At 38.3% G+C, this 25,435-nt stretch overlaps 1 protein-coding gene across 3 annotated transcripts; it reads right to left on the bottom strand.

Annotated features, from left to right (window-relative positions):
* Nucleotides 1-18: 18 nt before the first annotated feature.
* Nucleotides 19-23,115, bottom strand: ppp4r4 (protein phosphatase 4, regulatory subunit 4). 3 transcript variants are annotated; one of them, XM_056764764.1, is made up of 25 exons: nt 21,961-23,115; nt 20,866-20,939; nt 10,500-10,602; nt 10,238-10,385; nt 9,821-9,894; nt 9,621-9,727; nt 9,344-9,451; nt 8,582-8,703; nt 8,095-8,217; nt 7,751-7,914; nt 6,422-6,541; nt 4,838-4,915; nt 4,059-4,142; nt 3,740-3,922; nt 3,346-3,451; nt 3,117-3,264; nt 2,203-2,344; nt 2,062-2,100; nt 1,896-1,967; nt 1,584-1,647; nt 1,407-1,487; nt 1,099-1,189; nt 965-1,026; nt 732-834; nt 19-400 (listed from the first exon to the last, which is right to left on the bottom strand). In XM_056764764.1, exons 1-25 carry the CDS (start codon nt 22,063-22,065, stop codon nt 355-357), a joined length of 2,547 nt encoding a protein of 848 aa, XP_056620742.1. In that variant the 5' UTR covers nt 22,066-23,115; the 3' UTR covers nt 19-354. The 3 variants fall into 3 exon arrangements, with proteins under 3 accessions (XP_056620742.1, XP_056620740.1, XP_056620739.1); XM_056764762.1 differs by having other exon boundaries at nt 732-888; nt 3,740-3,919; nt 21,961-23,113; XM_056764761.1 differs by having other exon boundaries at nt 732-888; nt 21,961-23,112.
* Nucleotides 23,116-25,435: the final 2,320 nt, after the last annotated feature.

Raw genomic sequence — 25,435 nt, 5'->3', positions numbered from 1 at the left:
GAGTTTTTTGTCGATCATAAAAATACATAGTGCTTCTTTTCTCTAAACCACTTCAAAAATATAAAACAGAATTTGCAAAGCATGCTATAATACAGGAAATAAAATAATGAGGCAGTAAATTAAATACATTCAATTACTCCTCAACTCTTTTCATTTTATGACAAATGATGCAAGTGTTTTTTCTGTGAGATAAGGCAGAGATGGATCGATGCAGACCATTTTGATGTCCCAGCCCATCTTAAATGTTTCTGGTATAGAGTCGAGAGGAATGGACACATCCAAAGGGGTGAAACTGCTGCTGTAGAATGTTAAGTCTTATAGAAAGGGGCTGTGAGTCAAAAGGCAAAGTGTGTATCACTCTCTCCCAGACTGCATTCCAAAAGAACTAGACTTTCGTTGTCTGTTGGAGAGAAACAGAAAAACAAGCAAATGAAAGTTACAATCACTCACCTTCCACTTTGTACAATTACATCTGAGATTCTATGCCTTATTGTCAGAAAAAGTAAATCAATAATCTAAAATGAAGTTCTTAGACTTAGGTCATTATAATTAAGAAACAGACATAAGGTCTGATATTGCATTTATGCTTACGTAAAGTCACAAAACAATTTTGGTTCACCACTAAGAATTTTGGGAAATCCTTATAAAGTAAACAGGATAAATGCTTCAGACCGCTGAAGAAGCGAGCAATCACTGTTGTGATCTTTTACAGAATTCTATTACAGACATACACAGAGAGTTTCCTTGACTGTGTGTCTTTATTTCCATTACTCCGGTGGTCCACCGAGCTGCTTGTGTTGCTGCGGATCAATACAGGCATGGATGAGGTGGACGCTGTGGAGGAGATTGAAGAAGCAACATTGAAGTGGTGGGATCGAAGGTTATCGTCTAGAAGTAAAGAATACAAGTGCATGTGAAATGTTTGAAATAAGGACTTCATTTAGTAAGAAATTACTTTAGTTACCATTTATTGGTAGCATAGTGCTCTTTCCTGATCCAGGGCAACTACCCGAATCTTTTACTTTTCTAAAGAGAAAATTGAGTTGGTCACAGCAAATTCGTAACAACTGAAGCCTAAAAAATGAATCCATAACGTACAAGGTTTTGTCCGAGTTTGTCATCTTGGTTGTTGTGGGATGGCCGCTGAGGGAGCGACTTCGAGCCAGTTTGGCTCTCCGCATCTCCTTACCTGAAACATTCAAGAAATTAAATTTTGTTCTTGTGAACCTTCACAAAACAATTTTAATGTTTTGTATTTAATTATTTTTTACTATATTAATAGTATCCTATAACTTATAAATGTAATTATCTACCATGTTCATTTAATGACATGTTCTAATTAGGGGCTTTCCTTATTACTTGGCATAAACAATGAAGACAAATTTCCATTAGGAATAGATGCTTACCACTAGAAGAGGATGGCGTTGCTCCTAAAGTTGACACGGACATTCCTTTACTTCCCGACATGCCTGACTTGCTGTCTCTTTCTGAACAATGAGATTAAAAAGCAAACAAGATTTACACATTTACATTTGTAAGACAGAAAAACAACCTTTGATTAAATGAGAATAAACCTCCCCCACGTTTCTTATCAGTTTGTTTCTCTCCAGCTAGTTTGGCTTCGCTCTGTTGTCGTTCCAGCAGTTCCTGTGGTACCACAACACAAACACAATATGAGGAACTGCATCCATTATGTTTTTAAGGGTCATGTCACTTTCCTTAAAATTTTGGAAAGTAAATGAGATCACCCAGTTTTCATCAAATCTATTTGTTTCCGTTCCAGCAGAAAATGTTTAATTTACTCTAAATTAACTACATTTATAAAATGCCTTTAATAACATTATAAGTAAACTATAGGTTGTAAATTATTGTAATAAAAATGGTTAATCTCCCACCATTTCAAGTAAAAGAGTCTCCTCCTTCTCTTTCTTCTGATCCAAGAGCTCTCTTTCATGCCTTTTATGATACTGTAAATGTGAACCATTCTTTTAATAGTAACAGTGAAACAAAACTTTTTCACACAGTATTCAGCTTTACAGTAGGTGTGTAAATGACAGATACCGGCTCTGTAATGTCCATTTTGTCCAGCTCCAGAACTGTCTGAGAAAACGGTTGGGGGATTTAATCATTTCTGAGTAATGAAATACCTTGTTATACAGTATATTTAAAATCTTGATATAAGACGTATATGGAGAGCCTCACTTTGCGCAAAGTTACCATTACATCCTTGTCCTTCTCACGGCACAACAATTTCCGCACACAAAACTCCAGCTGCTGAACCAGATGTTTGTCTGCTGGTCTGATGGTGGATCTCAGTTTGGGTAGCATATAACAGAGTTTGTACCTGTCAGGGTCACAGATTATGAGATTAAAATGAAGCAAAATTAATTTCAGAAGTCAATCAATTTTGCAAAAAACATTTTACTTATATTTATTTAAAATGTTTTACAAAATATAAATATACTAAAATAAATCAATTCATGTTGGATATAAGAATAGCTTCTTAAAGAAAAACAATGTTTGAATCAAGACACGGCACGTCAAGTAATAAAAGCTTTTCCACAATATGTGACAACGAGCAACACTTCATTTTGACAGCCGCTTTGTTTCTATTTCTGTCTCGTCGCATTGGGCTCCCATCGACATTGAAAACTCACTGAACCAAGATGCCACTCTTAATGTAAATGAAACTTCAAATGTGAAAGAGAAGAGAGTGTGGAAGTTGAGAAAAATCTAATGTTACATGAGAAAACTGTTGGGTCACACACAAACACAGCTATTGCTTGTCTGTGGAATCTTGTGCCTGGTTAGGTTCAACCATTAGAGGGATAGTTCACCCAAAAATAAAGTCTGTCATAATTTATTCACCCTCATTTCACTTAAAACCCGTATGACATGAAACACAAAATATATATTTTGATAAATGTCTTTTTAAATCCATACAACGGAAGTCAATGGGGCCAATGTTGTTTGATAGCCAATGCTCTGTGAAATAACTTTTGTGTTCTGCAGTAAGTCACTGAGGTTAAAGATGATAATAAAAAAAAAAATTCACTTTTGGGTTAACTATCCCTTTATACGTGGCATACAATGATACGACTGATGTAAACTATTACCTGACATTGGCCACAGGGTCGCTGACCAGCTCAAGTGCCGGAGTGAGGAAATGTTTGCAAAAATACGATTTGGAGAAGAGGTCTATAGTGATGTAACAAAGGTCCAGATAGCGCAGCCTGTTCCAATAGCTTCTACCCTGGGCAAGCTCTTAAATTCAGAGAGAAGACAGTCTTGACCAACTTTAAGAACATCTCACACAAAATAATCTTAGAACATACTATCTTTTACCTTGTTTTAGTTTGCTAATGATCTCTTGCCTCTGTTCCTGTTTGCGGTTGTAACGTAAAAACACACATAATGTTCTGACGGCTTCTTGCTGGACTGGTAGAACGTTCTAGAAATGCAGAACGAGAAGAACAGATCAAATAAGTGACCCTGCCATCAATTTGCCATTTACAGTTTTCGACCTAAAGCCATCCTACATAATGCAAAGTACATTCTGTGAAAATATAACCTTGATTTCTTAAATACTGAGTAAGATGATGATTGAAATCACAGTAAAATTAATGATTGAATTCATTCTTTTATGCTACTGAATCCTCAGCCTGGATATCACAGGCAGGGTCACAAATGTTTTGAGATGCTCAATAAAATAGTGTATGTGCGTGTGTAATCTGGGTACATTGTTGGTGATGATGCTGAACATCCGCTGAAGAAAGCGGAAGTAGATCTGGTCTCCAGAGACGACACGGGGCAAACACGAGTAGCACTGCAGGAGCTTCTCGTGAACTCTCCAGTGAAGTGAAGACGCTGCTTTCTGTTCTGCTGCCACCAGAGCAGGAACCAAGTCTGGAATGTTCACCTGCTTCAAGAGTGAGATGCTGTTTGACAAAGGTTATAATGTTCCCTATCTTTTCAATTCATTGTAATGCTCCTAATACCACAGCATGACTTTTTTCGATATCTCACATGAGCTAAAAATAGCAAAATCTGGCTGGTACCTTGCTCTCAGGTCCTGCCCCCTCCCCTCTGGAAGTGGCCAATTCTAAAGTCTCCTGAAGATTGTTTATGAGAGCATCCAGTACCTGCAGAATCATATCAAAACCTGAAACACTTTTCACCCATCCAAATGAAGCCCTGGACTTCTAAAATTAGACATGAGCTACAATAAGACACCATCCTTTTGTCATGAGGGTCTGACTATAGATAGTTTATAATATTTGGTTAGATGTTTAATGCTGTTCATAGAGTTGTGCATAGCATTATAGTGAACGCTAATGCAGTGTGTGACTAACACCTCTCAGAGGATCATGACAGAATAAACAATAGCACACTCTCTCAGCCTTAGCTAGATGAGCGTTGTATTCATTCATCCCACACAGCCGCATGCACCCTCCGCAAAAGCTTGCATACTTGAACACACACCCCAATAGACACAAACGTGGACATGGCATGTCTGGCACCTACGATCAATGTGGTATAAGTATGGAATTAATGGTCAAATGTGTATTTTAATGTTTGTAAAAAAATATATATTAAAAAATGGATTCGAATGATCGGAAGGCTATTTCTTCATGCAAACTTAGCATTTAGTTAAGGACACAGAATGAAGACCATGTCCCGGGAACGTCCTGTGAAGAATGCTACTATGTCTGACACAACAAAGTATGCCAAGGAAATGACTGTGCTGATCGAAGCCTTCACAAACAGCTGAAAGCTCTTTCGGCAACAAACACGCAGACATAATTTAGACACACTTCAAACTTATTTCAGCTCTCACCTCTAATGAATCATCCTGCAGCAAAGTGATTAGCTCTTTGTGTACGTAATGTACATTTGGGCCCAGCAATTTGACCACCTAATGCATAGGGATTAGAGAAAGATTGTTATGTGCTTTTCTAAACAGGCTTTTTCACTCCCACATGGTCATAACTAAGCATGATGAAGTTTCCAAAAGCAATTAAATCCGTCCAGACTTAATGTAAAAACGCTGCATGAGGAGTCAATTACAACTTATTTGATTTTTAATATACAGTTCTGAGGAACGGGAACCAATGAGATTACACAGTGGGCGGAGCTATCCAGGGGTGCGTTTCCCAAAAGCATCGTTAGCAAACTATGGTCGCAAGATCTGTCGTTCCAGCATAGTCCAACGATTTAAGAGTTTCCCGAAACCATCGTTCCAACGATCAATCGCAAGCAGCATCGCAAAGTTGCGTGGTTGGAACTACAGGTCTAGAGCTGTGGTTAGAAGCATGGTACACAAAATACAAACGCTGTATTTTGAAAAGTGTGCAAGCGCACAAACATACGTGCACTAGGACCCCGGGGAATCCCTGGGTGGAGGGACATAGGAGGAAACTTATGACTTAATTAAATATCGAGAAATTAAACAACAGACAACAAAAGTAGGATAACTTAGTCGCCTTCAAATGTTATGTTACAGGAAGAATTTGACATTAATTTAATCTGAATGTATTTATAAGTAGATGATCATTACTCCACCACCTGTATGGCGTCATCAATTGCTGAACCAACTTGGTTCAAACGATTTAATTTTGATAGAGTTACTACGGTTTCGGGAAACAGTCGCTACTACATCGTTAATTTCCCCAATGATGCATCGTAATATTGTGGTCAACCAGCGAGTTATGTCGTGTTCGGGAAACGCAACCCAGATTGATGCTGCAGAGATCAAAACCAAGATATCAACAAAACATATCGGTCATGTCAGATAATTAATAATAATAAAAAATAATAAATACATTTTAATAATAAAAATAAAAGTAAATATTTAAAATAATAATAAATGAAAACATTATTTTTTATAATATACAAAAATCAATCAAATGGCATATATTGCAATAATTATACATACTGTCGCTTTAAGACAGAAACCAAAAAGTCAGATGTCCAAAACCATGTCAGATAATTAATTAACTGATTAATATAAACTACAAAATATAAATAATAGAAATAAAACAACTAAAATAAAATTTTCAATAAAAAAATCAACAAAATAGCAAATATTACAATAATGATACATATTTTTGTTGTCAGGCAGAAACCAGAAGAAATTTTTCAGATAATTAAAACGGTTGTCAAGTTTACAAGATCTTTATGGACATACAATGTTTCTGCCCAACAGCAATTATTTTATACTATATTATATTAACTATATTAAGTTTCCTGACATTCACAGTTGCTGTGATATACCAATACTGAAAGTGTATTCTCCCAAATACATTTGCTCAGTTTGTTTTTTAAAGTAATGTTTCAATAATGTATTTCGCTATAGTTTATTTTAATGAACCTATTCTTTACAGCTATTTACAAAAACATTAATTTCGTTTTTTGATAGTACCTCATGGAAACCGCTAGCTGCCGTCCTCCGTACTGAAATCTCAGGGTCGTGACATAGACTTGAGAAGGTACGATATAATTCAGACAGAAAGTGGTTTGGGTCAGCGAATAACACTATCGCCTGCAAATACACATATAGATAAATTAATAAAATAAACATTGTAGATTATAAAATATTTGTATTAAATACAATGATATTCCGTGACAAACAGCCTGTTCTCCAGTTACACAATCATTTGATAATGCATTGGTCAAAAATTTAACTTTTACGATGATCCCAGTGGCTCAGAAAACAAGCAATGTATTCTGAGTGACTTTCATTATAAATAACCAGACAAACAACCAGGAGTGCTTGAGTGGTTGATGATGGAGCAGTCAGAGGTCTAATTTCCTTAAATGAGCTGTTGAGCTTTACTGGAAGTCTCTGACTCCACCGACAGATGGTAAAAATAGATTAGTCGCTTTAAAATTCTTGTAGGCTAAAATGTGTTTACAGTGATAAAAGCATCCTGTAAAGCCTTGTGGAAATGTTAACCTTTAGTAAAGCAAGTGTTCTTAAACCCTTTGACAAACAATATAGAAATAAAGACATTCATTAATGGGGTCATATGACATGGCTTAAACGAATATTATCATTTGTTTTACATGTAATGCAATGTGTATACACGCTTTAAGGTAAAAAAACGCTGTATTTCCAAATACCGTGCATGTTTGTATCTCCTCTTTGCCCCGTCTCTCTGAAACGCATAGATTTTTAACAAAGCTCATCGCTCTGAAAAGCGAGGTGTGCTATGATTGGCCAGTTAACCAGTGCTTAGTGATTTGTCGAATACTGCAAGCGTGTGACGGAGATGTCACGCCTCATACCATATTTGGAATATCAGGTTTCAAAGCATTCGCCTTTGGATAGAATGCATCTTTTTTCCGACACTTTCATTTTTGCAATTTAACGTGTCTTGTACATGCATGGGCAATTTATAACACACCAAAGACCCAGAAAAACACATATTCATGCCATATGGCCCCTTTAAGAATTAATAAACTGCTGTTTATTTTTCTAGAGGTTCATGTTCTAGTCCCCAACTTAAGGAAAGGTCAAGTGTATAGTTCCTGTACCCTTATTCGCAGTAAAAATACACCTTTCCAAAAAATCCTTTGTTCATTTTTTTTCCAAATAATCAAGTAATGTTCAATTGTGTTCAATGCAGCATATATTATGGATTATTTTGCCAGATTATTGTAATTTGTCACAAATTATTTGTCACCAAAAGCAAAAGACAAACATTTCACCTTTAAAAATAAAGTGTTTTGAACATAATGCTTAACTCACAGGAAAGTTGTATGCGCAGTTCCTGCGCACCAGGGCGTATTTGCTCTCTAGCTCCAGTGGGTAAGGCTGGCTCTCGCAATGACCGTTTTCATGCTGGAGACCCAGACAGCACAGCTTTTTATAAAACTCAAGAAACCAGAGGTGCTGCTCATCCGTAAAAGACTCTGTTTAAACAAAACATAAGAATCCTATACAGAAAACTGTATATAAAACATAAACTGTATGTACATGCATTTCACTGTTAGCGTGTCACTGCTATACAATTTCATTTAGAACACAAAATGATTGCTGTAAGATAAATCAAAATAAGTGTTTTAGAGTGTAACAAGAAAACACACACTGACCCGAGAGGCCGTGACAAAGCTTTCCATACTGAAAGGACAAGGAAGCCAGCACTGCCTCATCACCTTTAAAACACTTTTCACAGAATGCCTTTACCAAGGGAAATATCACACAGCTCCTGTCATCTATGAAAAGATGGTGACAGAAAGGGAGGGAGGGTGAGAAGTTGACAGAGAAAGTGTGAGTTTTCAAAGGAGTTTCAAAACACAGCATGCATCTTTTCACAAATAGCAACTTGCCAACATCTAAATTTCATATTCCAGCATACATTAAAAAGCGTTACATATGAGAATAAGACGATGTTTTGTTGATATAAACAGGTACACAATGTGTTTGATGCAGCACACAGTGGTGTACTTGAGAAAACAACAGGAAGTACAAATGTTTCTTTCCATTTATGACACTTTTGACTTTCTCTGTCCTTTCTTTGTTATCTTCAGTCATATGAAACAAATAGAAATAACTAAAAGTAAATAATTTATTTCTTACCACTGTCAAACATCTCTATAAGGTTGATGATGGTGTCGAAGGCTGCTAGTCTCACTGTACTAGCTTCATCTTGGGCCAGCTCAACCAGTTCAGGGAGAACTTCAGCCTTAGTGTGGTCCACCCTGGGGCAAAAAGAGGCCGTTAAAAAAAAAACACTCGCACTAAACCCTATTCTTTGAGATATTCTGTACAAACCTTAACTTTTTGCGACATAAGAAGTGCTTTCATTTCTAATCTAAGCATCAATCTTCCATATTATGTCTGTATGGTAATGTGATGGAAGAGCTATACATTTCTGCAAGAGCAGAAGAGTAGAAAATGTCTGCCTTGTTAAAGTCACCATAAGGGAAATCTTCCTTTCATCTGTTACATAAGTGTAATATGACTTCAACTGCAGATTATTTCTTTCTCAGGGAGACAAATGGAATGAAAATGTGCAGAAAACTACATTATATTCAGCTTTTATTAAAAAGAAAGAAAAATAACAACTTTTTGTAACTCATACAAAACTGTTAAATTACATATTAAGAAATCTGCTGAAATATCAGATGTACAGCCTACAATTATTTTCATTGCGTCTAGTTTAGAACTGCGTCTGCTAATAGAGATGTCTATTGAAATGTGCGGTCTGTGTTGTTGCAGTACCAAATGGTTAATGTGCCATCGTCACTTAATTGTATACAGGAATTTAGCCCTATAACAGCATGAACAGTATTAGTAATTCAGATATGTTTAATGTCTCTCCGATTCACATCTTTTTACCCAATTCCCCTGGTGATGTTCTCCAGCTGGCGACACATGCAGGCGCGCACCTCATACTCCACGTCCTGGCACAGTGACCGGACTAGTGGCAGAAGGTCTTTCTTCACTCTGCAAAGACAAGACGTGATGGATAACTAAAGAAACTACGGCTAGTCATATTTGACACTGAAAAGTACTGTATTAATAATCAATTGTTAAACACACCAATCTTTTAATAATCATTACTTACTTACTTATATATAATTATATGATATAAATAATGTGCCAACAAACTTACATTGATGACTCAAACTTGCCAACAACCTTTCCAAGGATGCGACAGCTGGCCAGACGTGCTGGGACAGACTGAGACAGCTGATGTTTTGATAACAGAGGACTCAGAATCTGCACAAATGATCAACCACAGCAAAATGATTTTGAATTCACACCTACATTTGATTTCTATGGCATGTACACTGCGACAACTGATGCTGCTACCTCTTGCCTGATAGTTTCCTTTGGTAAAGCATCAATTGCTGAGAGCAACGTCTCCAACCAAGCATTGCTGACCACTGTTAAAAATGAGACAAAGTGCTTTAGCTGATTGTGTCCTTGACAGAAATGTGCCTTGCACTTTGGCAAGAAATACAGTACTGCCTTCCAATCACAAGATTGCAAATTGTTAGGACTCATGCTGCAGCCGGACATAATGTAAACTCTGCATTCTCGCCTTAATCTAAAGTAATGCTTTCAATTTCATTTTTCAATAGATCTTACAAGTTTTCTATGGAACCGTTCAGCCAAAAATGGCAATTCTATGGCAAGTGTACTCTTGCCCCTAAGTACTTTAGAAATCCATATTTAATCAAATTACACATTGTAATAGCTTGGTAGGCTTTATTAAACAATGAGAACCTGTGTCCCTGTGGTCGAGATTTAAAAGAACTATCTGCAAGATTGAGTGGGTGTGTGTCTGGATGAGGACAATGTCGTCTTGGAGGATGGTCAGGAAAGATCCTGCTGCAGCGAGCTGCATTTCTCCGCCAGCTACATGGAGAACCTCCTGTTGGGTTAAAAGAGGAAACTCTGTATGATCATTTACAACCAGCACATACTAGAAAGTCATTTAATGATCTCTGAAAAAAACGGTTAATAAATGAAATATATTTCGGCTTACCCTGACTTTTGGCACCACCCTGCGGAAAGTCTCTGCTGGGTTTTGACGCACCAGGATTGGCAGGTTGATGATGACGCTGGCTCGCTGAATATCCTCACCAGAACTAAAAATCAGACAGAACAATATGGTCAAAGTGATAATATATATAATCAGGTGAGTTAGTAATCTGTCATATAGGTAAAAATATGAGCCCGCATAGCATGGATTGCAGATATTACTGAATAAGACTTTATGTCTAAAGAATACAAATAAGAAATGACGACTGAATTGACCTCAGTGTTATTTTGTGCACTAGGTTTGTGTATTACGTCTATTTTTTTACAGCACTAAATTGTACTGCAGACAAGTGACTTCTTTCCAAGTCCCGAATCACATGTTTGCTGTCTGTTGATCACATTGGTCTCACATGCTAAAGCTCTTTTTGTACATCTGTATGAGCAAAATGATTGAAATGTAAATGTAATGGTTCTACTACTAATGAAATACTGCTGAGCCAGGCACTGAATCATCAAATTAACCATTTAGCTTCTATGTGCATTATCTTGTTTCTCAGAGACTGGCGTTTTCTTTACTCAGCTCAGCTAAACTACTAAACTGACACTTTTATGCAAAGACATATACATTTATGTGGCTTTAAGGTAAACAGTATATCAGTTTGTGTCATTGCTATCAAATGGAGATTTTAACTTTCCTTCTGCTATAATTGTCTAGAATTAGAATGTTAGAAAGTAGGAAAAATGATTGTATCATTGCTTTTTAATTAGATATTTTTAAGAATTTAGGAAACCTTTGGGTCACTACCTTCTCAATGATGCCTCCGAAATGTCAATTGTTGACATTTTTCTAAATATCTATCTTTGTGTTCAAAGACATATACAGATTTGGAGCAATTTTGGGGGATGGCGGAGTATTTCATGACATTTTTGCATGGAGTATCCCTTCAACGTCTCAGGCTTTCTTATTTCTGTCTCATGTCTGTCAGGCAGTACTAAATAATAAACTAAAAACAGGTATTCATTACTTTTTCAGCGATAAGTTGTCCTCCTGTGTCCTTTGTTGGCAGAGGGTTATTTAATAACCAAGAAACAGCCTGACCTGCTGCCAAGTTTGTCTAAGAAGAAAGTAATGTGGTCATGCTTTGTGCACTTCTTGAATATGGTTAATAACATGCAGCACCTTAGCGATGCCTGTGTTTATGCACTAAATGACAGGGAGAAGAGCAGCTGGCATCTACAGAGAGAGAAAAGACATAATCATCTAAAGACCAGGTGCTGAAGGGTTGGGTAACACAACCCCAATCCCATTAGCTTCGAGCGCCTGTTTGCTGCAGCCAGGTCTTAGCTGGGATGTGGTCAGAAAGTAAAAAGAGCTACACTTGCATTTGTAATGAGATTTCCCTGGTGAGTGAGGAATACGCTATGAGCTTGGCCCAGAGAAGCATTTCATTGCTCAGTTGTTGCTTTTTCATGGCTCAAGAGACGCTTGGTACTCCGTTATGTTTTATGTAAGTCCTAACTACCAAATTTGTCTTGGATCTTAATGGCAAATAAACACAGAAACAGATGTGTTTTAACACAAGATCCTTTGGTTTTGTAAGAACCTGACGAATGTTTGAATTTAAAGGGACAGATCACTAAATAAAATGATTTTCTCATCATCTATGTGCCCTTGTGTTGTTTAAAACCTGTTAAAGACTCTTTCTTCTGTGGAACAAAAAGGAAGATATTTTGAGAAATGTCCCAGTGGACATACAGTTGTGTTCAAAATTATTCAACCCCCACTGAAATTGATTGTTTTGGTCGGTTTGACATTGATTATGATCATTCAGTCATCCTGCTTACAATTAAATCAAAGAGGCACGTGTAGGTCAGACAAATATAACATAACATTTATAATGAAATAACCACAAATGTCTTTTCTGAGCTCACATCATTATCAGTTTTATTCAACCCCCAAGTGACATTCAATCTTAGTACTTAGTACAACATCCTTTTACAGTTATAACAGCTTTTAAACGTGAAGCATAGCTTGACACAAGTGTCTTGCAGCGATCTACGGGTATCTTCGCCCATTCATCATGGGCAAAAGCCTCCAGTTCAGTCACATTCTTAGGCTTGCGCACTGCAACTGCTTTAAGTCCCACCAGAGGTTCTCAATCGGATTTAAGTCTGGTGACTGTGATGGCCACTTCAAAATGTTCCAGCCTTTAATCTGCAACCATGCTCTAGTGGACTTGGAGGTATGCTTGGGATCATTGTCCTGTTGAATGGGTCCAACGTCTTCCAAGCCTCAGGTTTGTGACGGACTGCATCACATTGTCATCCAATATCTCCTGGTACTGAAGAGAATTCATGGTACCTTGCACACGCTGAAGCTTCCCAGTACCTGCAGAAGCAAAACAGCCCCAAAGCATGATTGACCCCCCGCCATGCTTCACAGTAGGCAAGGTGTTCTTTTCTTCATAGGCCTTGTTCTTCCTCCTCCAAACATAGCGTTGATCCATGGGCCCAAACAGTTCTAATTTTGTTTCATCAGTCCACAGAACACTATCCCAAAACTTCTGTGGTTTGTCCACAGAACACTATCCCAAAACTTCTGTGGTTTGTCCACAGAACACTATCCCAAAACTTCTGTGGTTTGTCCACAGAACACTATCCCAAAACTTCTGTGGTTTGTCCACAGAACACTATCCCAAAACTTCTGTGGTTTGTCCACAGAACACTATCCCAAAACTTCTGTGGTTTGTCCACAGAACACTATCCCAAAACTTCTGTGGTTTGTCCACAGAACACTATCCCAAAACTTCTGTGGTTTGTCCACAGAACACTATCCCAAAACTTCTGTGGTTTGTCCACAGAACACTATCCCAAAACTTCTGTGGTTTGTCCACAGAACACTATCCCAAAACTTCTGTGGTTTGTCCACAGAACACTATCCCAAAACTTCTGTGGTTTGTCCACATGACTTTTGGCATACTGAAGTCGACTCATTCTTTGGGGACAGCAAGGGGGTGCCCCTGGGAGTTCTGGCATGGAGGCCTTCATTACGCAGGGTGTGCCGTATTGTCTGAGCAGAAACTTCAGTACCCACATCTGACAAATCTTTTCGCAGTTCCTCAGCAGTCACACGGGGACTTTTCTCCACTCTACGCTTCAGGTAGCGCACAGCAGTCGAAGTCAGCATCTTCTTTCTGCCACGACCAGGTAGCGTTTCAACAGTGCCCTTTGCCTTGAATTTGCGAATGAGTCTTCCTATGGTGTCTCTTGGTATGTTTAACATCTTTGCAATCTTCTTATAGCCATTGCCTTTCCTGTGAAGAGTAATCACCTGTTCTCTTGTCTTCCTGGACCATTCTCTTGACCTCACCATGTTTGTAACCACACCAGTAAATGTCTAGAAGGAGCTGAGTATCACAGTCATTTTAAAGCTGCCTAATTGGTGCTTATTAGGCTTTATTGCTGCTCCCTGATATCCACAGGTGTTTTCAATACCTGATTGAAAACACTTCAGTGAACCTCTGTTCTTCAGAGTGGTAGTCTTTAAGGGGTTGAATAATTATGTCAATGAAGAATTCACAAAAGAAACATTTACTACTGTATTACAAAACTAATTGATGTCATTTTAGTTGCATATGGTTCTTTAAGAACACCTTGTAGGATTTCATTCTGAATACAATTACAAATGTACACTAAATTCCCTAAAACCATTTACAGCATTGGGGGTTGAATAATTTTGAACACAACTGTACGTCTACAATGGAAATCAATGGGGCCCTAATGTTGTTTGGAAACCAGCGTTCTTCTAAGATGAAAAATCTGAAAAGCACTTAGAAAAAGACTTCATCTGGTCAAACCCTTCTTCCCATTGTATCTCATCAAAGAGATCTAATTTGTAATTTCTGTTCCACAAGGCTACACAACAGCCCAAAATGTTCATATAAAAGACTCATTTTGGGAATATTTTTATTAGAGTTTTGTTTGAAAACTATAAGAGAGGGAAAAGACACAACAGTTGATCAGACCTATCAAGCCATCTCATCTCACTGAGCTTTGCTGTTCTCATTCAAGTCTAGCTTACGGACACAAAACTGAAACAGCGAAGAAGAGACAAAAGCAACTCACAAGTCAAGAAAAAGTGACACACTGTTTGATTTCACCCCCTCCAAAAGAAGTGGGTCGACAGTTGATAGTTGAGCCAGCAGGACTGCAATGAAACCTAAACAAAGCCCACTTAGCAATTAGTTTTCATTTGGCAGCTTCTCTGATCATTCCTGCCCCAACGGACCACTGATGCTGAGGAGGAAGTGAAGAGCACAGGCTGTTACAAACTGTCTGTGACTAGACAGCACACTCTCTATCTTTACAAAGTGACACAATGTCTTAACTGGTGCACATGCTTCACACCACAATGCTGCTGATGGAAAAATCGTCAATAGTTTAAAGATGGATCTTATCATAGAGTGCTTTTCCATCATTGCACCGAATCATTCTCGTGGTTTAATCGTTCCACTCCGTGCCGATCTTGGCCTGCCTGTACGTACAGTAAATGGTTTCATTTTCCACCGTAGGGGTGATAATGGAAATCTTTAGAATGTAAACAAACGTGTCACACGCTGCCTTGGTAACAAAAGAGTCTGAGCAATAACGTCTCTGCACGCATTCTATTAGACCAGGGGTTCTCAAAGTAGGAGTCGGGACCCCCTGGGGGGTCTTAAGACCACGAGAGTGGGGTCGCAAGATGATTTCCAGATTTTTTTATTAGGAATAGCCTATTTAATCAATAAGTGTAACAAAATGTAAAAATATTAGTTAAGATAAAAATAATACCATCCAAATAAAAAGCCATCAGCCTTTGGAATTCCCTCCCCCTCTTGATGGTAAACCTGAGGTGATTTCGTCAGGTCAGGTGCAGCAAGTCATACAGCACCATGTCAAATATTCATATGTGCATGCAGATTATTTTTCAGGCTTTAAGTTTAGGATATTTTTATTTGTTGAAATTTAACGTTGGTTGATATCGACCAAAGACAACCCAGGGTGCACAGTTGCACACAATGTTTGTATACTTTACCAACCTTCGCGGATAGTGGGGGTCTTGGGTCCCTGGTACTGTTATTTTAGGGGTCACGGGCAGAAAAGTTTGGGACAACCTGTATTAGACAACCATGTCGAAAATTTCACGTTTCAAACCAGGTTCAAGTGGAAACATAACTGTAACCTTTCCAGACAGTGCTTAGAACAGTTCGGCGCGATGATGGAAAGGCTCTCATTGTCTCACAGCATAAAGGGCAATGTCTTTATACAGGTAGTAAATATCTCCAAATACAATTCAAAAATGTCAACCCCAAATGTAAAACCCTTTTGTTAATCCTATCCCCATAACTACCGCATACAGTTAGCTGAGTGCACTATGCCCAAAAAAGCCCATTCAAACAAACAAGTCCTGACAGAAACAACAAAAAACATCTCTCAAAACACTGCAGCGTCATTAGCATTACTCTCAGCCAGATCAGTGACGCATTCAATGCTGCGCCTGACATCAGCACTAAAGCATGGAACAAATCTCTCTCATTGAGCTTCAGCTAAACTCTAAACTGTGCCTTGTACCTGGTCACACACCTGCAGATCATCCTATAATGTCTATATAACCTTAAAGTTATAATTATTTGTCTAACTTAAAGGGCTACTCCACCCAAAAACAAATTTTTTGTCATGAATAACTCCCAGTCTAGTTGTTCCAAACCTGAAAAAATATCTTTGTTCGGAACGAAACAAAGAAGGAATTTCTGGGGCATATTACTACCCTAGTAGGAAAACTTTAATGTTAGTTAAAGGTGTCCCAGCTTTCCCTTACTTCTGCATTATATCTTCTTTTGTGTTAAACAGAACCAAAAAAAGAAATAATTTTCCTACTTTGGTAGTCAATGGTGCCCAAGGACTGCCAGTTGATAAAATTATTCCAAATATTGTTCTTTGTGTTTAACCGATCAAAGAAATTCCTTCATGTTTGAAATAACATGAGGGTGATTCATTCATGACAGAATTTTCATTTTTGGGTGGAGTATACCTTTAACTAATTTGAATATGAAATGGGAACAACATTTTTTGGGGGTATTTAAAAAAAATGAATCATATATTTATTGCTTCTATGGTTTATATCCCTAATGTAATTTGAGAGAAGCCTTCACTTAGTTTGCGAAATGGGCACGAGAAAAATATGCTAGAAAAACACAAAACGGCAAATTCCAAATGAAAGGAGCAGTTTACAAAATATCCCTTAAGCCCCCCTAATCCAGATAATGCAATTTCAAATGTTGTTTTAACATAACTGTGTGTCAGGAGTGTGTGTACAGAACCACCCTAGAATGATACAAATCCACCCATTCATTTTTTTTAAATCCCCAATATACCCTAACTATCCTCATGAACAAGCTGTTGGCATTCTCTCAGTAACCTGACGTCACATTGATTGAACCTTCCTATAACCGCTGATGGACTCTGCCGTCTCGGCCCTCATTGAGTTGTACACTGTCCACCATTGTTTTCAGTCTGGACTAACATTACTTGCAGTGAGCTACAAGAATGTTTTGTAAACAAACGAGGAGTTTTGTGGTTGAATGCAGGACTGAACATAAATCTTCATTTACTCGCGACATCGAGCCTCTGTAGACGCTGTGGATTAGTTTTATTTTTCATCGGAATGTGCAGAATACATCAGGGGAAGTCACTTTACACCGGGAAGCTTCACAAACGAATGTTAGTGAAATGCTGGATTCATAATGGGTCATGTTTTCAGTTTTTAAACATATGACACATTTGTCCTGTGTATTAAACAATGTGCACGTTGTTAAGACATAACGCTAAGTGCATTAACTCAAGAGAGCAGATTTTCAGTTTTTATAGATATGTTGCATTTATCATGTGAACGTTCACTTATAAAAGCAATGTGGCGGATTCAAAGACGCAACGCGTATGTGCATTCACTAAGAAAACAGCGTCATAAGTTTTTAAACAAATAACGCGTTTGTCTTACGTACTCTCACTTCTACAAAACAATGTGTTTGGTTTTTTAAAGATTAGACAATGTTTCTCATTTGCTTAAAGGTACAGTGTGTAGCATTTTGAAGGATTTATTTACCAAAATGTAATATATAATACAAAACTATGTTGTGAGTGGGGAAGAAATACCATACAAAATGAACCGAAATGTTTATATTACCTTACAATGAGCCATTTTATGTATATACACCGCGGGCAAACCTTAACATGTAATATATCAAATTGCACAGCCATGTTTCTATAGTAGCACTACACGGACAAACTGAGCGCGTTTCATAAAAGGAAGGATGCACGGGACTTCTTCTTCTGTGTTTTGGAGGCAGCTTGCAAAGCCACTACATAGAAGGATTAGCAGAAGTAGAGGAAGAACAATAACAACATTTTCTTGTCGTGTTTTTGATTAGAAATAGAAACGGTTCTTTGTTGCAGTAAGAAGTGAAATTTGCGCTAATGGCGGATCACATATACTCTGCACAAGAGCCGACAGAGCGTCAATCTGTGTCGTCAAAAAAGAGAAAATACTATGCAGCAAGGCGAAGTCGAGATAAAAAACGGCAGAAAAAGCGAATAAACATCGGCGTGGTTGTGTTCCGTTCCATGGAAACGGGTTTGCTAAACGACGCCTAAGTTGCCAGCTTTCTGCTGGACCGGTAAGTTTGTCTAATTTCCGCAATATCAGTGAACTGTTTGTATGATAGCTTTAGCTAACAGATGAGCATGATCATCAAGAGAAGTAGCGTTTTTCCTTGTCAATTTTTTGCACTTTGTAATTGTACTATAAGTCCTTGTTGCATGGCCGAGTGCAAATCAAGTTAGAAATCATGTTTAAAATCATAATCTGCATAAATCGGGTGTAAATTATATTATAATACTGCTTCGCTTCCACATCCTCTCTTGTGCGGTCCTCCCGAGTAACGTTAGCTCCTCTGCCTCTCCTCGCCCTGCCTGCATCTCCAACACCCCTATCTCTCCGCCCTCTTCCCTCCCTCTTACTACCTGTGTTTAGTCCTCTGATTGACTCTGTGATGATGAGAAAAACGTCTGCTAAGACTTTCGCGGTTAGATTAAACGGCTTTAGCATTAGCAAGCCGTTTCAATAGGCTGTAAATTACGAACAAAGTTACCGTGCCAAAAATTGCTATGCAAAATAAGCGAATAAATCACTGACACAATGTTGACAAGTAACAATAATATTCACTATAACGATTAGAGTAAATGATGAATTAAGTAAATGTAATTAATTTATTTTTCTTTGTAAATAAACCTTGTCACTTGACTTGCAAAGGTTACTCTCTGCTGTCTCAAATGACGACATCTCTCTCCTGTGTCCGTAACTTCAGTCTGTTGTTCGCCTGTGAGACTTAGATTGCAATTATCAAAACCACCGATAATGGCCGCTATCATTTACAGAACCCTTTTGTCCTGTGACGGCAACCGTAGCCTCTCTAATGGGAGGGAGAGGGGGTAGCGGAGCTGTAGGTTGCAATTTCCTACATCGCCAATAGTGGCCTCTGAAACTTACACACAGAACCTTTAAGGACTATTCTCTTCAGTTTTGTTGTCGGAAGCAACTCACACAGCCCTGCGCTTTCTACCAGAAAGGGGGCGGAGACAGCTGCTCATTTGCATTAAAAGAGACACACACCAAAACTGCGTGTTCTTCCTCACAGGCAAAAATGAACATGTAAGGTACAGTATAATTCAAGATCTGTGGTGTATTTGGAGCTGAAACTTCATTGACACATTCTGTGGACTCCTAAGATTTATATTACATTGTGTAAAAGGGCTACATTTGGGGACCTTAAAAATCTTTTTTTTTTTTATTCGCATATAATAGCAATACTAATATCTTGGCTTACATAGCTACTGCAAACACTGAACATAGCCAATTTAGCATTTTAAAAGAAATGCTAAGAATACTGTGTTCAAATGCAAAAACAAGCAACTTTAGCTTTAATGACAGTGACACAGTAGACAATGACTGTAATATAAGTTCAACATCTTATTATTGGTCTACACAACACAAAGTATGCAAATGCTGAGAATGACAACATATTTGCATCACCATAATCTAACCAGGTCTGCACTTCAGGAGGACGCGCCACTAACCAGTCATCTATCTCTAAACAAACACTCTCTTCTATCATCTTACAGATGCTCTTGTAGCCTGCTTTTACGTGCCAAATGACAGCGAACCGGGGCAATTAAATTGTTAACTGAACTAGTTTGCTACCCGAGGGAGTCGGGCAACAGACTGACTCTGGCACTTAATTGGCACAGGCGAAAAGCGGTTTACAGATTTAAAGGTTAAAGAGGGACAAAATCAGATATTACAAAGGAAGAATGTAGTCAATTTAAATTTTGGGTAAAATAGCATCACAACAATGGATTTCCATGTACATGTTCATTTCGACATACCACAGAAGCAAATAGCATGGTATACGGCAAATGCTGACTTCATAAATGTGTCCAAAACAATGGTGCTCCTACTAGACTGTTGAGCAAGAGCAAGCTTTTAAGTATAAAAGTAACTAGAGCAAGCTTTAAAGTATAAATTTAACACAAATAGGTGCAAATAAAGTTAAACCCTACAGCCATTAGAATAATCGCTTTTATTGTTGCATTTTCTTCTGTTTTAACGAACAAGTGTTTAGTGTTTCTAGAACAAAGTTGACAAAACATAAATTGATTAAGTAGGATAACTACAAACTAACGATACTGTAAGACTAGACAAACATATGTAGATTCTGGGCGAATCTGATGAAATTTAACTCTGTTTCCTAAGTAATCAGAACCAGATCCATTCAACTTTAATGATTGGATAAGACTGTATCACTGTTAATCCTTCATCTGAATGACAGAAACATGGAAACCTTAGATTGGTGACTCCCTGGAGTCCTTCAAGACATAGTTAGCTCTGCCTAGATATCAATGAGAAGCCATTAAAAGATACATAATTCATTAGGCTAGTACAGCGGCGACGACACGGCCTGCCCTGACCCACTGAGCAGGATGTTCTTTGCCAGTAAGTAGACGTTGAGAAGTTGTTGTGCGGTCAGCCTACCCCAGATACACATTCAGGTAAACAGCGACAGTGGAAACACCGGTGAGCAAAACTGACTTGATTCACAGCTTTATTCGTGTTGCAAAAACATGACAGAGTTCACAACATGCTGCCATTTAAACTAAGGAACACATACTAACATTTAGACACTGCAGGTAATTGCTATTCAAATAACACAATGTCTTTTATGATAACTGCTGTACCAGTATGGTATTGTTTTCAATACGAATCAGCTGTTTATTACCTGAGAAGGTAGACTGCCCGCTCAATGTCATTCAGATCTTCATCCACTGTGAGTTTATCAATCTCTTCTGCAGTCTGCAAACGATGAAAACAATGTGATTTTAAGGGATGATGGTATAAACCGGCATCACCATCTGCACACTGCAAGTGCACACAGTGCGTCAACAGAATTCAAAACATGTGCATATAATGTTTAGCATCCCCATTAAAAATGGAGACTGAACTTGACAAAATTAGTGGGTCTTAAATAAAGAATGGTCAGTAAATTGGGCAAGATTCCGTTACAGATGACTCAGCCAAATGTGTGAGGAGGCTGCAAGGGAGGCAGGATACGAGGCAACAGGGACTGCGTGGGAAGAGATAGTGTGGGGGACGGGAGCCATGTGGGTGCCTAGTCTATTACTTTAAGGCTTTCAGACCCACGATGGTTTTCTTTGGAAGCTCCCTATTAAAAAAGATGAGGGACAGAAAACACCCGCCCCTCTAACGGCGTTGCTTTCCCCGCATACGTGATAAGACTCGTAAGAGAGTAGCATCCTTGCTTAACTTCACCGTAAGCAGATGCGCATGGTTGCGCAGGGCTGAGACGCACAAAAACGAAACACTCGAATGTATGCGAGTGCCAGTCTAACAGAAGAATTGAGAGTAAGCAATGTGAAAAACGTAATAGTTGGAAGTGGAAATCCTCTATTCCGCAGTGGTGTGGCGCGAAAATGAGGAGGCGAGGCGGTGATGCGGACAGCTGACAAAAACTGCGTCACTCAGCAGACAGAAGTGGGTAACCCCAGTTCTTCCCAAAGGAATCTATTAGATTTAATACTCAACATAAAAACAATAAATCTTATATATTATAGAATAAATCGGTCGTGGTTATAGCAACTTAAGAAAAAATAGTAAGGCACATAAACAAATAATTTTCTGATTTAGTCTGTTTAACTTCTCGTTTTCCCACACAATCACCCGCACTTTCAAACATTACATCACCCTCTGAGAAGTAATCCGTCTTAGTAAATATTGTACCATAGATGTCTCATAAACAAAACAATGATGAACACAAGGAGAAAACATGACATAATACATGATTTGTAATACATACCTTCAGACTCCTTCGTATGGGTCTCTCGATAAAAGTAAGATCTTGCAGGTCATCTATCTCTCCATACAAACTGGACTGACTCGGCGTCATCTTCCTGACAAACATCTGTAAATTGCTTCTTATTCTGTCGCGAGAGTTAAAGTCCTTTCATTATTGCGGCACGTTGACAGATTTGATGAAGAGATGACGGTCCTCCCACGACAAACGCGTCCCACCGGTTCCAAAAGTATCGCTAATTTCCTTGCATTGTAGGGCATTCGATCGTTTGTGGGGTTTACACACGCGCCTTCGGGAGCGATGCGTGTGCTGGCGGCTGCAGACCACGCAGCACGTACAGTAGTAAGGGAATCCTGCGATGAAAGCGCTGATAACTTTCCAAGAAATGAAAGAGATTGGATGTGTTTCCCGCTAGAGCAGCTGTAGATGTCGAGCGCTTCTGGTCGTGCAAAAATATCCTTTCCTCGCTTATTTCACGTTGAGGGGCAAACCACCCAGATATGGCTGTTTTCACATAAAGCAGAGATCCCCTTTCAAGATATTCCCGATGGGCGTTAAATGTAAGATCACGCTTACATCAAGAGCTGCATTGCCATTCAACCTGGCCGCACATACCTGTTCACCTGCCTCGGTTGGCGTTAGCTCGCTAATAACGCGACAACAAAGTTGAAAAAAATGGACAGTAGAATAGACACCTCTCGGCCGAGCCGTGCATCTTGCCCGTTGATGCTTAGCTCAATCAAACAACCGTAAATGTAAGCCAAATGGCGAACGGATCATTTCGCAAACCTACGTCTGTTAGATTTGAAGCCCTGTGTGTATGTGCTAGCAAGCAGGAATATACAAACCACGCAAACGCACTGCACCAACTAAACTCGTTTCCATGGAGACAGCATGCCACAGCAGTTCAGAGCGGCGGGAACGTCATAGCGTTGAGTTGAAGTTCGTCATCGCGATCGGCGCCGAACTAGTACACGAGCGACCGATTGCTTTCGGCTGTGGTGTTGTAATTGATTACGTTTACTTAGAGCACGACATTCTTAATATGGCTAATTCCGGGAAACCTTCTGCTCTAAATAAACTCGGTTTTATGCTCATTGTGTAAACTTGTAAACCAATGCATCCCTGACGTATGGATGAGGCATTTAAATACACAATTGAGAATGAAGAAAATAGGCATATTGGGACTTTTGGAAAGGTGTCCAGTTAGTTATTTAATCGGCTTATCATTAATCGTACTTTATGCCTTTTTGCAATATTGTATGAATGGTTTAATGTGTCATTAAAAGAAACTTACAGTCAGTCAGCTTTATTTTATAATTTGTTTTTAAAACACTGAAACCAAAGATTTTGAAAGATCTCGGTCGATTTTCCAAAAGGTCTATCATGAGTGATCCACTGACCTCTTATAAAACATTTAAAGAGCTACACTGTATTAGATGTAAACTACAGTTAAACTGTGTCTAATGCTTTCAAGTGACCTGAAGTTTGTTCAAATAGAGGAAAATGCATCAAAAGCAGTTGTGCGACAGTTTTGAAAGCGAATACACTGATGTGGCAATATTGTATCCAAAGATCAATATGTATCCATAATTTCTCTCAACAGGTAGTGGTCTAGCTTTTGTTGAAACCAGTAACTTTGTATTGGCATCTAATGTACTATGGCTCCTGAATGAACTTTCGCTTATTGCTCCTAAACTCTTTGTAAGTCGCTTTGGATAAAAGCGTCTGCTAAATGTCTAAATGTAAATGTAAATGTTCTGTTTCCTACTAAATGCACTCTACATTGTGCATACAGTATTTTCATACACAGTATATGTAGGCCTATTTGTACTTTTAATGCTTAGTAAACTCTTAATGGCAATGACTGCATCCGGATCTTAAAAAAACATTAAAAGATGAACAAACGGTCAAAAATGTATAGCTTGCTCTTACAGCTGCAGTGCATTATAACAGCTGACTGTTACCTTGCCAACAGCTGCAGTTGTTTCATAGGAACTGCTGCCTAGTTTATTATGGTGTTAAACTGCATGTGTACTCTACAAATCTTTTGTTGAATTGAACTGCAGTTATACTGTATTCCTTGTTTTTATATTACGCTGAAGTACTGTATAGCTATAGTTTCATTGACTGATGCATTTGTAATGTATTCATGGTAATTTTAGTATAATTCTATTATGCATGAACTCTACTGCATTGTACAGATATACGATTGATGATTTGCTATATGATAAATACTGCTGTACAGTTCATGTCTGTTTATGATAGTGGAGTAGGCCTACTGCATCATTGAACTAAGAATGTTTGTATAACTTTGCCTTGAAAAAACAAGACGTTTAAAAGAAGATTAACCAGGCGAGGGCGCCAATGTACTGATAGTATTTTCTTGCATTTGAGATCCATATGTGAATCATGTCAGGTGTGAACTGTGAAAGTCTAAACTGTAACATTTTACCATCCTGATAATCGCAAAAATATAATGAATTTTAAGCAATGTAATCAATTAATGCATTATGTGTTCACTGATTCACATCCCAGATAAATATTGTTGACATGTGTCTGTTAGTCTTATTTGTTGGTCATAATGTAGACTGTACACTTTTATCCTGCATATAAACACATTAATGAATAGACCCAAATGGGATTTAGAAAGTTAAATGATCATAATTTTAATCACAACATGAATGCCACCATTCACATGGACAAATCTGGACCAAATGGTCCAAAATGTTGTTGGTTAACATGTCTTAAGTCTAATCTTTTCATTTAAACTGCACTGTTTTAAAGGTCCAAACATTGACATCTGCAGGGCTAGAGATAAAAACACTTGAGTCAGGAGATATGGCATCCATGTCAGATGTTCAGAGAAGTTTCCAGAACTGGCCCGAGTTCAGTTGCCCCTGAAAATAAGGTCACTCAAACATTGAAACACATTTTTTACTTTTAAATAAGCCAAGTCAAAGTAATGTACATTTGTACATAAAGAATGGTATTGTACAGCATGCTATAATGAACATTAAAGGGCAAAGTTAACTATAGAAAATATGTAGCATTATGTTTTACAGTGTACAAGGCAAACAGTGTGATATGTTTCAAGTTAAATAATCTACACAATATTGCATTCTTAATCAGCAAATAAATTGGAGTGCTGCAAGATTTTAAATTTTAATGGAAATGTAAGGTTTCAGGTAGTATTGGGCTATAAATATCTCATCAAGCATCCACATTTATGTAAACCAAACACATATAACATAACACTGCAAAGTACATACAGACAAGAATAACCAGGCCACCTTTAAACCAGACATGATCTTATGCAGATGCAAGCCAAGCAAAGATATTAATAATATAATCGGTTTGTTTACACCATGACCTGAATTCAAGACCTCTACCAGCCTCTTCATGAGGATACTCCACAGCAGTCAACTGGAGAAGAGAGAGGGACGCCCAAATAACAGAACCATTACTACGCATGCAC

This window comes from Triplophysa dalaica, chromosome 13, assembly GCF_015846415.1.
Source record: "Triplophysa dalaica isolate WHDGS20190420 chromosome 13, ASM1584641v1, whole genome shotgun sequence".
Classification (NCBI taxonomy): Eukaryota; Metazoa; Chordata; class Actinopteri; order Cypriniformes; family Nemacheilidae; genus Triplophysa; species Triplophysa dalaica.
This window is presented reverse-complemented; position numbering and strand designations above follow the sequence as displayed.

What these genes read in the sequence shown, in the direction of transcription:
- ppp4r4 (XM_056764761.1), bottom strand. Translation starts at nt 22,065, where the DNA reads ATGTTTGTCAGGAAGATGACGCCGAGTCAGTCCAGTTTGTATGGAGAG. An exon ending in GGCAAGTTTGAGTCATCAAT is followed by an intron (nt 9,452 to 9,620) that starts GTAAGTTTGTTG and finishes TTGTCTTTGCAG; the next exon opens with AGTGAAGAAAGACCTTCTGC. An exon ending in ACTGCGCATACAACTTTCCT is followed by an intron (nt 6,542 to 7,750) that starts GTGAGTTAAGCA and finishes GTGTATTTGCAG; the next exon opens with GCGATAGTGTTATTCGCTGA.